An 18,083-nucleotide genomic window follows, 5' to 3' on the forward strand; every position below is an offset into this window, starting at 1 on the left:
TCTCTGTGGATGCGCTGGATGTCAACAGATAGATCCTCAACCGACTGATCTAATCTCAAAGAGTCTTTTAGCAACTGAATGATATATTGCTTAATATCTGACCCCTCGCTACCTTCCGGAATATTAAGAATACGAAGGTTATTGCGGCGTGCATTATTCTCCAAAGACTCCATCCTCTCAGCCAGCATCAGATCTTCCCTTTTGAGCTTATTGATATCCAGTTTGGTCTCGTCCAAATGCAAAGACATAACAGTCATGTTATCCTCCAATCTTTCTGTTCTTGTCGCGAGGTCAACTAGTTTACTATCTAGAGATTCGCAGTAGTTCCGAATTTCAGACTGGATAGCTGACGAGGCCTCGAAGCCTTTTTTGATGTCTGCTGATAGGGATGAAAACATCGACTGAAGATAAGAGGCCAAAGATGGATCAACCCCACCAGCTGAGCATGTATCTGGGGCAGAGGTTATATCCCTTTGACCATCCTCTTGTGGTAAGTTGCTACTATGAGATGACCCTGTTAATGAAAACCCGAAATTGGAAACCGTTGATAAGGGCTTTATAGCCTGATGTTTTGGGGATAACAAGAGGGTCGGAGACTCTAAGGGGCATTGGTGATCCATTTGGCCTTGTAATAAAGAAACCGATTGACCCGGAGCACTAGGACTCTTAACAGGGGGGGTGGAACCTTGGGTGGGAAGGACTGAGAGACTACCGATGTTATCCGTAGTCTCAACATCTTCATCTGCATTTGTATCAATACTCTCAACCTGGAGCAACGACGCGTTTGTTTTAGCCGGAGCTGGCCCCGGTACTGACCCCGAAGAAATAACCGGGTCTGTACCTGTAGCTAAAGAAGACTCAAAATAGCTCTGTGACGCCATCATAGAAGAGGTACTTTCAAATAGTTGCTGATCGGGAAGGCGCAGAACCTGCGGGATAGCCTTAAAATAAGACCGCAAGGACGGCGTTATCCTAGACTCTATATTCTTGGCTGTATTCTTAACTGCCTTGATGTTTCTGGCAGCCTTAGGATTTTTTGCTGCTTTATTAGTAAAAGCGCGTTTCGCCTTAACCTCACCCGAAAGATAAGAGGAGACTCTTGTCTTTAAGACAGATCCTTGAGTGGCAGTCTGATATGGCTTCGATAACCCTTCAGAAGATGACAGTATCTGATCTCCCTCAGGTGATTCAACAATTGATTGAACAGTTATTTTAGTTTCAACAGTATCGTGCACGGGGGGCAGCCCGGAAACAGGGCTATTGAGAGAGACGTCCAAACAAACAGGCACAGGCACAGGACCCCCTGGGTCTCTTATCCTGCCAGAACACCTTTGTAACGGTTCTGCTACCTCAGAGAACTCCGCCTGAGCCTGAGCCTGAGCCCGCTCACCTCTCCATAAATCTTCTGTGGGTTTGCCCCCCCCACTCTCCCCCTACCCCTCCTACCGAACTCAGAAGAAATGTGAAATTCCTCCCTGCGAGGCCCCTGGAGAAGGCTACGAGCCTTCCTTCCTCGACGGAGCTCCAGTGCAGCCAGATGCCACAGTTGCAAGCCGAGAACGGCCTGCCTCGGAACTCGGCAATCAACCAAGCTCCCTGCCCTCTCGTCCGCCGTAGCCGAGCCAAGCCTGGAGGGAGGAGCAAATCCAGCAAACAGAGCGGCAGCAACTTCGCGGGAATCAACCCGCGGACTGATGTCTCCAACTACGGCAATGGCGATGTCTCGACACCTCCCGTCTCCACACATCTGGTATCCAGGTATTAACGCAGAGCGGCGTACCTACAGAACCGCCACACCGCGTAAGTGACTTCGCATATTCTGCTGTTAGCGCACGAACAGGGAGCTCAGTATGGAGTGCTGCGACAGCTACCTAGCTGCCGCCATGTTTCCCCCGACAACCATTAGACAGTAAAAGATATAAATGATTATAAGCACTAACCGAGTAAAAGGATGGTAGATTTCTACCATAGTGCTATAATGATAAATACAGGCATGCATAAAAATACATGACAGTAAAAAAAGCGTACTCCTACGATGCGTTCCTAACTAGATGTACCTAGCATGGATGTGGGTGTAAACCTCTAGGATAAAGTCAACCCCATTACCTGAAGTGAGAGACTGTGGGACCCCGTTCTGGGCTCGAGGTGGACATCCCGCAAGGGATGTCAGACCACTGCGAGCTGGAGTGTCTGCGTGCAGGAGCCTCAGTGTCTCGCGTCAATGTGTCGGCATGGAAGTTATTTTCTCATCTCTCTACCTTAGCACGAGCTGGTGTGTATATATAACCAAAGTGATACCTTCTGGGACTATACCTCGCTGTGTCATGTTGAACAAGGATGACGGAAGGAATGACACTTGCAAATAGTTTTTATGCAGGAGATGTTCGGCATGCTGTTCAGCTATGATTCCATGAATCCTCATGCATAATGAATGAGGCTTAGGCCTTTCAGAGAAATCCCCAGGTCCGCTAGTCATTACCTCAGCTAGGTAAAAGGTCAGTCCTAAGAGCCGTTATGTAGTGCAATATGAGGGCAATGTTGGTTGAAGGTGCATGTTGTACCTGAGCCGATTTTGGGGTACCTATATGGAACATAACAGGGGTGTGTTTTTTGGTCCAGTACATGAGGCTTTGTGCTTCTGCAAGTGTCTGACTCACCAGGGCATCTCTCTGGTCATGAACCACCGCGTGGGATCTCCAGTCGCTATCGCAGACCAAGTCTGCTGTCAGTGCCTCTCAGCTCACAAATGGCAGTTAGTCCCGGAGGTGGAACAGTGTTTTTAAACAATGGGGAGAACCCTGTTCAATCTTTTTGGCATTGCTGAGAACTTTTAATGTTAGCGGTTTTGTTAAATGGAGTACGCAAATAGGCTCTCTTGGAGACTCGTTCTTCCTAGATTTGAATTGAGGACTCGGGTATTCCTTTTTGCCTCTAGCTCTCTTGGTTCGACTTCTAAAGAATATCAAGGCTGGCATGGCACAAGTCATCCTGGTGACTCCAAATTGTGCTAGGAGTGTGTGCTGTATCCAGACCTCATTGGCGAGAGCATCTGTCCTCCAATCAATCTGCAGCTTTGGGAGGATCTACAATTGAAGCAACAGGTAAGAGTGTTGCTTCCTGGTCTTCTGCACTTTGTACCCACATGCATGGAGATTGAAAAACAGCTTGTCTCCTTTGTTCTTAGTGAGCTCATTAATGTGATTCTCGAAGCCTGTTCATCAACAAGATCCATATACGTCGTCTCTGGGACAAGTTTCTGCCTCGGTGTAGCACCCATCGGATTGAGCAGTTATAAGCGAAGATGTCGGATTTGCTGCTGTTTGTTTTGTTGGCCCATCAAGGACCTGCGTTGAGCAGTGTTAAAGGCTGTTTTTTATCATTGTTTAAATTGCCATTTGTGTTGAGATTTCTTGAAGGTTTACAACATGTTCACACTGAAGCGATTTGTGATGCCACAGTGGGACTTAATTATGGTCCTCCCTTTTCTAAAGTGTACCCTATTTGAGCCCATGCACAGCTGTCCACCAAGTCTTTTGATGCTAAAATTGTTATTTCTGGTTGTGATCACATCAGCTCATCGCATGAGTGCACTGCAGGTCTTCTCAGTCCCAGCTGCAGTGTTCTTGCCAGACAAGCTGGAGAAAACAACTCAAGTTGCTGTTCTGGGAAGGTAGCAACACTTTTCCGTACTGGGCATGCTAGCACTTTTCTGACTCTTTCCCCTTCCTCGCCCCTCGAAAGAGGAGGTGACACTTTGTTGGGACCCCACAAGAGCCTCCTGTTTTCTACATTTATATTACCAAGGACCATCAGGTGGATGCTCAATTTTGTAGGGTTCTCTGGAGCAAAGGAGGATAAAAAAGTGCAGAAAGGAACAATCTCTAGGTGGACAGTTTCCTGCAGCGGAGCCAAGGCTGCTACTGTTGCACTAGCACGTGGAGTGCCTATCCTGGATTTCTATCTGGATGCTACCTGTGCATCGGTGCACATGTTCAGGAAGCACTATTGTCGTGGCAATCTGGTCAGTTGGGATGGACATTAGATATATTTTGTATATTGGTTCTTCAGGTCTTTTTAGTTTGAAACATTCAACAGAGCCTCCACCTGGGACGTACAGCTATGGTATCTATTCACAAGGTGAGGATTATTCTGTGGTTAGAAGTATCCATCAGAAGAACAAGTTACTTAAATTCTGTAAGGCTCTTTCTGGTGGATACTCTAACTGCAGATCCTTACCGAACTCCCACCTCCCTGTTCTGTGAAAAGGACTCTTTTTCCTATTAGAAAAGGTCTCAACGTAGAGATCTGCCATTTAATAATGGGCTTTGCATCTGAGGGTGTAGACAAGCCTTAGAAAGCACCTGACATCAGAGCACCTGGGTTGTATATACAATCACTCTAACTTCTGGAACTGAATGATGTCTGCGTGGAGCCACACAATGCCACCTACACGTGTGCATGATTACTGCTTTTACGTTTTCAGGTCCAGTCTAATGCCTGGGGGAAAATTAAAAAGGTGAGGAATTTGCATCTAGCTAGAGCATCCACGAGAGTGTTAACCAAGTAAGTAACTTCTTAATCTGAAATTTGATGTCTCCAGAAAGATTTGGGCACAAGCAAACTGCCACCCACATCTCCTCAAAAAGAGTTGATTTTCTTCTATCTGAAGGACAAAAGATTCTGTATAAATATATAGGTCTTGGAGACATCCTTTCATGAAACGTCCTAAAGGAAGCCAAATGATCAATGGACCAGTGTCCGCTACTTTTCTCACTTTTCCTTTGACATTTGTAAATTAAGATTGGTTCTGTTTTAAAATAAACAATTTGGCACCAAGGCCTGTAGTTAGGCTGCTAAATCTGAGATAGTTATATATATATATATATATATATATATATATATATATATATATATATATATATATATATATATTCTCCTACTGGCAGTCGCCAGTAGGTAGATATAGTTAGGACCTATTTTCCATAGGAAATCCGCAACATTCTATTTGGAATGACGTTGACGCTGATTGACTAATCTTCGCAAAATTTCCCAAACTTTTGGCCAGCTCCGGTCCGCTCCTATCCTGAAAATTTCACGGTGATTCGTCAAGCGTGGCTGAGAAAAAAGGGGGGTCCCAAAATACGTTTTCCCCATGCATTTTCCCATAGGACCTGTTGACGCAGCTACAGCCCGAACTGCTGAACGGAATTACACCAAATTTGGCAAAGAGGTAGTCATCAGTTCAGACTCGTGCCTTTTGCTTAAATGGTATAAATCTGTTCAGTAGTTCCTGAGAAAATTAGAGTTAAAAAGATAGATATATCTGGGCGGAGCCTAACCACACATCTCATCGCGAGATCTGATTGGCTGTCAGTACTTCATCCAAGAAGTGTTGGCAGCCATCTTGGGACCAATATACATGATAGCACCTCATTTAAAAGCATTGCAGTTAATAGAAGGTTTTAAGACTTTAGTTACATTATAAATCATTTGTTGATGGTACCATACTCATTTTAGGAAGTGTGGTGTGTTCTAAGGTGATTTTACCATGTGAAAAAGCCTTCTGCTGTGATATGAATCATGTTTGAGAGAACTATTTTCTCATGCTTTTCCCACACAGGTTTGGAAGGTGATCTATAAGCTAAACTGAGAGCATATTTTCTGTAAATTCACATTAGCTTTCTCAGTCATGTGAGAATGAAGTGTGACATTCTCAGTAAAACATGTACATCCAACAAGGGCAGAGACTGTCTGCTGATTACTTTGTGTTCTACTGCAGCTTCCCAGAGTGTTCTAAAGAACAACTAGAGCGCTAACAGTCCTACTTATGACAAACGTATTGCACACCTGAAGCCATCTTGATTGGAATAAAGTGGTAACTCTTAAAAATTTAATTTAAAAAGGAACATGAGGGGGTTCATTTTGCCATAGAAAGTATGATTAGTGCTGCAGAAAGAAATTAGGGCACATTTTGAGTGACTTCTCAAATCCTCTTCGATTTCATTAAAAAATTCTGACATGCAGAATGAAACAAGCACTTTCAATACCAGCAGCAGACTTCCCTGGTGAGCAGTAGCTTTACTACAGTGATCTAATGAGCAAAAAGAGTGCTAGCATTCTGAATTTATGGCAAATGTGTGATACATCTGAATGCCTACTTGATGGAATCAAAATAAAAAACTGAAAGTATTTCCTACTGAGGAGACTGTAGTAAATGAGGAAATTAGGAAACATCATAACAAACAAGTCTCCCAAGATGGCCATCAGAGACAAAAGAGCCCAAATGTAGCACAAATATCACCCAGATGTAGCCCACATGTAGCCCAATGACAGAAGTGTGCAAAACACTTATTTCTTTTGTATTTGAAGTTTTATATAGTGCAGACTTGTCAGGTATTGGAGTGCTTTACATGAGCATTGGTTACATCACACAAGATCAAATTCATTTGGTTTGTAGACATGGGGAGATTAAGTGATTTGACCAGAATCACAGAATGTTGAGCTGAAGCAGAAACTCCAACCTGGTTCCCCAGTTGCAAAGTCTGCAGCTCTGGAAGTAACACCACATCCTCCCCCCTAGGTGCAACATTTAATCAAGTGGTCAACTGGATAAAAAAAAAATATGTCCTCATTTTAGTTTTTTAGAGCACTAACCATGATTTTGATGCAAAGAAGACCCTCTCATATATGTAATTTCCAAAGGAAATGCTCTAGGTATTAGTTTTGATTACATCAAGATGACATCAGGCGTTCCACACTTTCGTAATAAATATAGAATGTTAGCAATCTAGTTGTTCGTTGGGATACTGTTGAGAGGCAGAGGCCAGGGGCACGGACTCTGAAAATTGAAGGCAGGTAGGAGAGTGCAGAGGCAACAATTTGACCACACTGGGCAAGCAGGAAGGGCAGTGGCAGCACAACAGACTATGGAGGGCAGTGGAAAGGGGGCAGTGGCAACAAACCAACAATACAGGACTGGCAAGAGAGGCTGTGGCAATATAATAGACCATTGTGGGCAGAGGCAGTGGTAATACAACCATACATGCCAACAGACCCGTTTCAGCCAGGAAACGTCCAATGTTTTTAAGCTCAAATGGGCTTTATTTGATCTGTCTACTGTCTACAATCTCCTCTTTTTCAATGTAACTCAAAGGGGAAAATCAATACCCCAGTTTTTTTTCAAAATCTCCCTCTTACCAAGTTCAAAATGTTCGCAAGTATGGTACATTGGATCATGGTAGGCAGGAGGAATTGGGGTAGGGACATGGACTCGGATAATAGAGGACAGGAGGGACATGGAGAGGTGCACCAAACTGACCCTACAGGGCAGGCATCAGGGTTTGCAGCAGCACAATACATCACACAGGGCATGCGGGACGGGAGTGCAGCACAACAATCCGTAGAAAGTAATAGGGAGGGGACAGGACCATGCACATGGACAACAGAGAACAGAGGGGCAAGAGGCAATGGTAGCTAGCTGACCATAATGGACAGACAGGAGAGAAAGCTGCAGCATAACAGACCATAAGGGGCAGGAGGGACGGATCAGGGGCATTACAATGGAACAGACCAGCCAGGAGGGAGGGAATAGGGGTCTGCACATGGAAACATAGGGCTGGGGGCACGGGGGCAGGGCAGGAGCAGCAAGATGACCATGGAGGTCAGGCAGGATGGGCACTAGAAACAAGACACACCATGGAGAGCAACAGTGAGACTATGATGGCATACACACAGACCATGGAGGGAAGGTGGGAGGGGGTCAGGGGCAGCTAGCTGACCACACAGGGAAGGTGGGAGGGGCCGTGGCAGCACAGAAGACCATGCATGGCAAGCGGGAGGGTTAGTGGCAGCACAATGGCTATGATGGGCAAGAAGGAGGGTGCAGAAGCATGCACAAAGGACCATGGAGGATAGAAGAGAGGGTCAGGACCCGGGCATGGACAAGAGAGTTTAGGGGAAGGGGACTCACAACAGACCATGCGCGGCAGGCAGGAGGAGCAGTTGCAGCACAGCAGACCAGGGAGGGCAGAAGGGTGTGGCAGTAAAATGGACCATGGAGGACAGGAGGAAGGGGATGGGGGCATGGCATGTGGACAGGCAGGGTGGAGGTGACAGGGACAGGTTACTGTCATCTGACAATGCTAGGCAGGTGGGAGGGGAGTGGCAGCTCAACAGAACACTCAGAGTAGATAGGAGTGGCAGGTCCATGGAACATAGTGGGCAAAAAGGATGAAGCAGGGGCATGCACAAAGACATCGGAGGGCAGGGGGAAGGAGAATAGGGGCAGCAAGCTAAGCACAGAGTTTAAGCAGGAGGTCAATGATGGGGCATATAATTGGGCAATGGAGGGCAGGAGGAGGGGACTGGTACATCATACTAAATTGAGGGCAGTGGCAGCACATCAGACCATGCATGGCAGGAGGGAGGAGGCTAGTCCATGGATTCACACAACAGAGGATAGGGAGGAGGGGTATGGGGCAGCAAGCTAACTTTTCAGAGAAGGCGGGTATTAGGAACTTTGTTGTTTTTCAAACGTGTGTCTGTGCGAACTACTTAAAATATGAACAAGTATGCAGCATAATCTCACTTTTATTCAGGAAGAAGAGGACGTTTGTGACTGACTCCGGGCTCTCTTGGCAGAAACACCCCCTGACCCTCCACCCCCTATCGCAAAATGTAATGCCTGTGAAAAGGGTAGGTGAACACAGTGTTATATAGAACATAGTCCTGAGAGCACGATTGAAAATGAAAACTAGATATAGTGTATGGTATAAACTATGCACCAAAAAGTGTGATATAAGATGAACCGGGAGTGAAATATAATATGCAATACATTGTGCGCAATGACCGATTCATTGGAGAGTGCGAGATAGCACAGGCACTAGCGCTTGCTATGTGATATGCGCCTTGGAGTGTAATATGCACAGGGCAGTGTTGTGTAACCTAACTAGTCTCTAAAGTTGTAATATAAAATATGTGCTGGGGAGTGTAACGTTGCATATGCACTGTGACAAAGATATGGATCCCAGATTGTAATATGTATGGCATAGCGCTGTGCTTTATAACATAGGCATCGAGGAAGGCACGTTAGATGGGGCAATATAACCCGTGCGAAGGCAAGTGTGGCATGACATATTCACGGGGTGGTGTTACAGTGCACATGGGCTAAAGAGTCATAGCATACGCACTAGCTGGTAGAATACAACACAGAGGTGTGTGGCACTCGGCGGGCACTGGTGGGTGTAACACAGCATTGGGCTCAGCCAGGAGCACGCTGTGACTCTCAAGTGAGGTTTGTCTCCTTTCCAGAGAGTAAAATAAAAAGTATTACACATCCGGCGGTGGATGTGTGTTTTATTAACCGTGAGGGGGTTTCTTGCATAGTTTTGGTCGAATTTTTGTCGAATCCCCTTTGAATGGCTTGGTGTGCATGTGTATTAAATGTGCCCGTCAATAGCTACCCATGTTTGTATAAATAAACGACAAGGGTGTCTATTGGAGAGTACCCACCAGCGGGGGCGCCGGGATTAGGCACGGTAGGGTGTCAGACATGTCAGAGCTTCACTAGCGGTGTGAATACATTCTACGTGGATTCATTGTATGCATAGTCGCCTTTTAATGAATATCACGCAAATCGTCATGGTGATAGGTACTTACGGTTTGTCCAGCATGTCCTAGGTGTTTCTATAAATATATATATTTTTTTTAAAATAAAAAACAAAGGCTGGCCCCGGGGGATGGGGTCCCCGGGGCCATAAGTGGCCTGAGGAGGGGGGCAACACAGCCCCCCTCCTAAAGAATAAAAAAAAAAGGCCATGACCTGGGGGTTGGGGTCCCCGGGCCGATTAAGGCCTTGGGAGGGCCAAATTAATTTTTTTCAACAAAAAAAATTAGGGTGCAGGCCCTGGGGGATGGGGTCCCCAGGGCTAATAAATTAGAAAAAGAAAGGGGCCACACAGCCCTCCTTCTTAAAAATAAATAAAAGACGGGCATCGCGCCGGAGGCCACGCCCCCTCCTTGCAGCACTCTGCAAACGCGCCCCCTGGCCAGTTGTAAGTTGAGGAATTAATTCCCCTTAAATACTGAGGGTCACTGAGGGTCCCTGAGGGCCAACTAGCCCAACAGGTATCTCCAGTATGCGCCAGGGAGCTGCGTTGCAGACAGGTGTTCTGAGGCCACGCCCCTTTTTACACCTCCATGCAACGCAGCTCTGTGGCGCTTACTGGAGGTACCTAGTGGGCTAGTTTGACCCTAGGGACCCTTGAGGATTCAAGGGGACTTAATCTCTCAACTCAGAATGCCCACAGGCCCTGTGGCACGTTTTTAAGTTGGGGAAATAATTCCCTTTCAATCCTGAGGGACCCTGGGGTCCAATTAGCCCACAAGGTGCTTCCAGTAAGCGCCACTGAGCTGCGTTGCAGAGAGGTGGTGCAGGCCGTGCCACTTTTTACACCTCTCTGCAACGCAGCTCTGTGGCGCTTACTGGAGGTACCTAGTGGTCTAGTTGGACTCTAGGGACCCTCGGGATTCAAGGGGACATAATCTCCCAACTTAAAACGGCCACAGGGACACAGTGGGGAAGTGAGGGGACGGACCATGTCATGAGTGATGTAATATGTGACGTCATCAGCAGTGCGTTGCGGGCGCGCGAGTTATAGTTAGCTGAACTAACTATAACGGGGGAATTTCTATGGTTTTGTACGGGTGAAAAGTCCAGCTAACTATAACGCCCCTGAAACCTATGGTTTTTTCAGTGAATAAATATATATATATATTTTTTGCCTGGTATATGCTGGTCACTAGTTATAGTGGCCACATTGCACCAGTACAATTCGACTCTTATGGTAGATGGGTTTAAGACAACCTTTTAAAAAAAGCTATCCTAGTGGTGGCTGTGGAGAGCAGCCTTCAGGCTAAGTCTCTGAGGAATGTAAAGCAGCTTGTTTTACCTTATAATCTCTTGACTTACTAAATGAAAGGACACCACACAGGTGTGTGCTAAAAAAAGGTATAAGAAGAACGACTTGAGAAGGCCTAAGGTCTTCAGTAGCGCTGGGGCCTCACTAATCCACCCAAGGCAGGTAAGTAAAGGATCCACGGGAGACGCATGCAGTGTGAGAACACAGCCACGGATCCCAATAGACTTCAATGGAGCAAGTCACGGTTGGAATTTTAGAGTTTTAGGATACTTCGGGAGAGTCTACAAGCAAGTCACTTACTGGGTAAAGTAGTTCTAGAGCCAACACACACGGGAGCACCGGTTTGCATGAGTTTCCTCACCCTGGGAAGCCGGGTGCATAGGTGTCATTTGGTGTTGGGTCGCGGCGTAGTTTTCAATGGGAGCCAAAGAAGACTTGCTGCTTGTGAAGACAGAAGTGGTGCCCGGTGGAATCCAAGGATGGATTCAGAAGAAAGAAGACCTGAAAGCAGAGGAGACAGTGTTCAAAGTGACTTGCCCGGGTCCAGGAAGATGGATGTCCACAGTTGTCTGTGATTTGAGGTGATCACGGCTGTCTTGACTCTTCAGCCACGAGGTCCAGGAGGCGTCTACGACCATGAGCTGGATTCGGCGTGTCCCATGAAGTTTGCAGCTTACTGAGGTGTCTGCAACCGGATTGGAGCCAACAAGCCTTGGCAACAGCAAGTCTCATGGAAAGTGAAGAAAGTCAGTGGTGCAATGATCAAGGTCACTTTTTGACCGAAACGCGTTAGAGGAAATAAAATCGCACTCGCTTCATATATATATATATATATATATATATATATATATATATATATATATATATATGTATATGTATATGTATATATATATATATATATATATATAGTTAGGACCACGTTTCCATAGGAAATCCTCAACATTCTATTTTGAATAACTTTGGCGCCGGTTGACGAATCCGCGCGAATTTTTCAAAATAGGTGGGGCGCTACGCTCCGCTCCTACCCTGAAAGTCTCGGGGGGATTCGTCAAGAGGGGGCTGAGATAAAAGGGGGGTCCCAAAACGCGTTTTTCCCATGCATTTTTCCATAGGACCTTTAGACAGGGCTACAGCCCGAACGGCTGAACAGAATTACTTGAAATTTGGCAGAGAGGTAGTCCTCAGGTCAAGGAAGTGCCTTTTGTTGGTTTGGTGTAAATCTGTTCAGTAGATTCTGAGAAAATAGCCTTTAAATCAATATATATATCTGAGCCAGCTTACGGTGCGCTTACCGTACGCGTACGGTGGCGTGCGCGAGCGCGATTCTGATTGGCTGTTACATCTAAGTAAACATTCGAATCGGTCGAAACCAGGAAGCGGCGGCCGCCATTTTCTCTCTCGCACTGTGAGGGAGGGGCTGTAAACAAAGGGAAAAAACATATAAAGGGGCTGTTTAGACAGCGCCCATGCACATAGCCATGTTAGTTGAGTCCTCAAAGATCCCCCAAGGCCAAAAACGGTAAATTTTTATTTTTTGAAAATTTCGCCGATTACGCTTACCGTACGCGTACCGTGCGCTTACGCTAAAAAATATATATAAAAAAAAAAAAACGCACTCTGTGCATGGCATATTATTGTCATCACTTACAAATTAAATTTAACAGATTACCTTTCACAAGGAAGCGCATAATATGTCCTCCATGTGCGCACGGTGCGTTACGTGGGCACGCGGTGCGCGTAGCGCACTGCGTGCCCACCTTGCGTGTACGGCACTAACTGCGTAAAGTGGGCGCTCCTTTTCCAAATTTAGACAAATTATTCACCAAGTGGGTAGATGTGAGAGCCTGTTGCCACCTGCCCCGCTTTGTTGCTGTCATTCGTGAGTGCGCTGTCACCATCCTGCATGGCGCCAGCACTTCTTCCTTCCTATTATTCAAACCTCAGCTTTGTGCTCGAAGGATCCGCTTTGACACGGTGGGCCGATTTTCACGACCGGAGACAGCCGTCTATAAATCCAAACTTACAGGTTTCCCAGCAGAGAATGGTAGCGCTATTGACTCGCGCACAATATATTGGAAAAGGAGCGCACCCACTGTGGATAACTGATAGCGCACTACGAGACCCAGAAGGCCGTGTTTTCGGCCACGCCCACTGAGGCAGGTTTTGAATATATTGTGCGCGAGTCAATAGCGCTACCATTCTTTGCTGACAACACGCCACAGAAGAAGGGACCTTTGATTCCCGAAACGCGTCTGGCGTATGAATGTTTGATGCGGGACTTTGTTCAACCATCTGCTTGCATGCTGCCATTAAATGCGATGAAAAGCTGATCTTCCTGTGGCCTTTTTTCAAATGGGAAACCTGTAAGTTTGGATATATATATATATATATATATATATATATATATATATATATATATATATATATATATATATATATATACATGCTCCACTGTTGCTTTCACACACAGAAAGGTCCAGCACTCCGGTATTCAATCCGGTAAGGGATTTATTTCGGTGCAAACTATAACAAAACGACGCGTTTCAGCCGTAGCCTATAAATATATATACCTATATATACCTATATATATATATATATATATATATATATATATCTCCAATCACATATCAAAAGGCCTTTGCTGGCTGGAATGACAATCTCGCTGACGGAGGCTCAATGGTGATTCTGTTGTGGGCGATTAGAGATGCTATCCCCCAACTACAGACTCAGTCTTATACACTTCAAATTTCTACATCGCATCTGCAGAACAACCCTTAAGCGCATTGGGACTCCGTCCAGAGGCCAACTGCTCGAGATGTGCATCTCCAGATGCATCCTTCTTGCACATGGCCTGGAGTTGCCCGGATATCAAGCACTTCTGGGCTATGATAATGTAGTAAATTAACAAAATACTCCCGACCCAATTGTCCCCCTCACCCAAACTATGCTTGTTGGGATATGTGCAGGACGTCCCCCCGGGTCACCGTCTGTTGCTGGCTATGCTTTTACTCCTGACCAAGCGTCTGGTCGCAATGCACTGGGACACAACACCCACCTTCTGCGGCAACCTGGGTGCTGGATGTCACATTCTGCCAGGAACAACTGGCTACCTACTGGGAACTCCTGCCTCTGGCATCTTGACCCAAAGACATGTGGGGACCCTTTCTATCCTGGCTGTCAACTCGTAACATAGACACCACACACAACTCGCAAACTCCAATTACAACCCATTGATTACCAAACATTGATTACAATCGCTGGTCACACAATGCTCTGGCCTCTCTGCACTCCATACAATTATTCTACTCTTGCCTTTTGTAGTTTTTGATCTCTGACCTGTATGTGTTGATAATTTCCTTGATTTCCTAATACAATAATGTATCATACAAATGTGCCTTTTAATGTGATGCTTTTGTTTTCGGATTAATGGTTATTTGATTTATCACTATCTTTTTCACCAAATACTTGTGCATTATGTGCTGACTGTACTTGTTGCATTAAATGCCAATAAACAAATTAAAAAAGTCTTCATAAATGCCATTCCCACTTGTGTACTTTTTATATCTCAAGAGGATGATGAGATCCAGAGCATGAAGACTGCACCACACATTAAAGACATTTAACCTCAAGAAGAAATAGTATTTTCTCAGGCCTGTTTCAGAGAACTGTTACCATAAGCACATCGTTCATACAGCTTCTGCTTAGTATGATCAGTCTGTTTTTGATCAGGTCTCCCAACTGGAATAGTGGTCGTCTACCATCAACCTTTCTTCCCATCTCTAAACAATAACTCCATCATTTCTGCCTCCAGGTTTCCCCTCTGAAAAGAGGAACATTGCCCCTGTTTCAGGTGATGCCCAAATAGTGTCAATTGTAAAATTAACATAGTATGAATAATTGTTCCCCGTTGTGGTATTAGGTTCTGCTTCCAAGCACTCCACCTACAGGATCCAAACATTTACATCTAGTCCGCCTGCTTTGATTAGTTCCATACTGTGAAACAGCAACAAGTGAGAAAACCATGGACATTCTGAATGTTTGCTCTGCATCCAATGTTCCCAAAATTCCACTAAGAAGAACATGTGTATTGGTCTGCAAGATGTATAATATCACATACCATTTTCACACTGGCAAACACACAATCTGCAGTACATTAATTTCTTTTCTTAACTATCCAGATGTTCAACAAGATTTTCAACTAACAACCATAGAGCCTTGTTTAGAATAACACTTTTGTGGAGGAGCGCTATACTTCTACAGAAGGTGACAAGTTGCAGCCTTAACAGTGGCAGATATGAAGAATTTTTTTTCTGTCTTGTAAAATAGTCCATGTACCAATGGAATACAGGCTTTGCAACAGTTATGTTACATTAATGTTTATTTGATTGAACACACCTGAACCATAGGTTGCAAGGTGCTGGAGTGATCATTTTAGCTTGCTTTACTTGAAGGGTTCGAGAAAGGAACTAAAGGCTGATGAAATGGCATGTTGCTCTGTATGGTGTCTCATACCAAAAAGCAGCTCCCTCCCACCTGGGTGCACTTGTAGTCAGGGAAATTGGAGTTTATTTAGCAAAATAATAGTCCAAAAACAGCAGCTTATGAAGAAAGGAGCATGAATAGGCAGAGTGATGATGACCCTGTCTGAGTTAGTGTAAGCTAATCAGAAGAGTAAAAGAGTGAGAGGATTGCTAATTCCAGTCACCAACCTTGTTTCTTTGTGTTTTGAAAGGTTTGGAAGTGCCTTAACAAATATTTCAGATTGCTGAGGTAGATGACTCTAAGAAGAAAGGATATTAATTGTCCCCCTCTATTTGGCTCACACTGCCAATGCTCACATCATATAAGACAATTTGCTTTTGAAACATCTGGTAAGATTTTTGGGTGGTATTATCATATAATGTAGGGTTACAATCAAACAGGCTTTGTTATTATGGGTCCTACACAAAATTAATTTCAAAACAGTGTTTCTTTGAGCACATCCCTTTTTTTCTTCGACAGTTGATACTAAATTCCCTCATAAATGTCTTTCTTACTTTCAACTTACTTTCAAATCCATCTTCCGAAGGCATATGCTGTGACGAGGTTGTTATAAAATGGTCCTTGGCTATTTATTCAAAGTGATCTAAAAGCTCTGGTTAAAAATAACTATTTTGTTTTGGGCATGTCGAAGCTACCACCGTTACAGGCAAGGTACCAGTTGCAGACAGTCTAAAAAATTGCCATATTGCCAAAACATAGTGGAGTTTATTTCTGGAGATCAATCAATTCTTACATTCTCATGACACTACCACCTGCACTCTATCCAAATGGGTCATGTATCTGTAGGCAATCTTTTTGGTTAAATTTCTAATTGCCTTCCTTAGTTTTCAGAACTCCTTTTCACTTGGCCTTCACACTTCCAAGTTTTAGGGATGTGCTTGCTAAACATTGGAGATTTCATGATGCTCAAGTAACTTACTTTATCTGGTTATCCATTATTTCAATAGTTGAATATTTAAATATTTATAAAGTAACCCCTAAATCTTCTCTTTTTATCCCTTGCAATGGCTTAGGTCTCAATGTGTTATCATTAGTTGGAAATGGCTTGTGCATATTCATATTCAAAGCCATGCGGGTGGAAGATATGTGCTTTAAATGTGCTGATAAAATAGTTTTCAATAAAAAAAACCATTATCGCAGTATAATTTACATTTTCCTTCAAGAACTTTGATGCACATCGGTTTACTTTTATTTTTACCTTTGTTTGGGTATTTGGTGTGTATGGCACATAACATATATAGTTCCCTTTATTTGTTTTGTCTATTTAGATGCCATTTGCCTAGTGTTTTTCCCCCTTTGCCTCACTGTTCCCCCATTATGTGATGGCGCAATATTTGAATCAAAGTTATTCCAAAGATTATTCTGTTAGCAAATTTGTTACTTATTTCTTTGGAACTAGTAGATGAGGAAAAGGCAAATTTGATGATTAGTGCTTCACCTTAGTACTTGCTTTCCAGAAGTTATATCCCCTCCTGTTAAAAGTATTGCTTGTTTGTAATTTGAGCCTGGCAAAGCTTGTGCCTCATTTGAATACTACAGTTATAGATTGTATAAAGATGTGTGAGGCATCCTTGGCAGACATTAGAACACATGAAAAGTTATAAATCAAGATGTTCAATTATTTTCTGGTGGCGAGAATAACTCGCTGTGAATTTTTACTATACAATGTTGATAACCTTTCATAACCCACCTGTTATTAATTTAGACCAGGTTTATGGTTTTGTCATTGTCTATGTTCGAATTGGCACTTTGTTGTTCTCTCAGTTTTCTGAAACATTTCTGCTGCATAGACTCGAAAGGATCCAGGAAATAAATGCTTTTATGGTGTAAGATTGCCTTACCTTTGTAAATTGTATATTTAAATTTGTTATTCTCCAATCCTTTTTCAGACCGAGGAACATCATAGTGTATAACTGCACAACAGGTGGCACCAATCCTTTTCACTGGGGTGAAGTTGGTATGAGATTTATTTCTTTCTTCAAGCTATTTTATGTCTAATTTAGTTTTGATGAGTTTATTGATTTTTAACTTGGTTGCACAAAATGATGTATACTAAAGCATATTAGTATTTTTAACTATAAAAAGCGTGCCTAAAAAGTTGGAAAAATTGTCTTTTTATGCGAGTGGATATTCTTTACTTGTGCCTGCTAAAATAGGAAACGTCTAAAAAAATGTAATTACAGAAGTATATTAGGTCTTCCTTGATACAGTACCTAGTTGTAGAAATGTCTTTAAGCATGACGCCCGTTCCAGCTAACTTTTAGTTTTTGCTTCTCTGAGCAAGTCCTCCATGACTTGAATACTTTGCTAGAGACTCCTTCAGATAGTGTACGTTAAACATACTTGAAAAATATTTATTCTTAGATAAAACATAGTAGCCAAAACGTTGTTACTATAGGGTTTCTTGTTATAACTATAAATAAATGTTTGTTGAATGTGTAGCTGTAGATATACATGCTCTTCATACTCCTGCCATCTAGTGTTGGGCTTGGACATGTACAACTTGTTTTTCTTCGAAGAAGGCTTCCCAGTCACGATGTATAGTGACTCCTCCTATGACTGGTAATTTGCATTGGCATTGACTCCTCTCTTCTGCTGTCAGAGGTAAGATGTGCTTCACCG

At 43.9% G+C, this 18,083-nt stretch overlaps 1 protein-coding gene across 5 annotated transcripts in view; it reads left to right on the plus strand.

Annotated features, from left to right (window-relative positions):
* The window catches only part of FAR1 (fatty acyl-CoA reductase 1), a 528,293-nt gene that overhangs the window by 288,972 nt on the left and 221,238 nt on the right, over positions 1-18,083 (plus strand). For all 5 annotated transcript variants that reach the window (XM_085648214.1, XM_085648216.1, XM_085648213.1 and 2 more), the window contains one exon: positions 17,351-17,418. In XM_085648214.1, the coding sequence (XP_085504340.1) occupies positions 17,351-17,418 (68 nt within the window). The remainder of the gene's footprint in view (positions 1-17,350; positions 17,419-18,083) is intronic.

The sequence above is a fragment of the Triturus cristatus genome, chromosome 3_2, assembly GCF_964204655.1.
Source record: "Triturus cristatus chromosome 3_2, aTriCri1.1, whole genome shotgun sequence".
NCBI classification, from domain to species: Eukaryota; Metazoa; Chordata; class Amphibia; order Caudata; family Salamandridae; genus Triturus; species Triturus cristatus.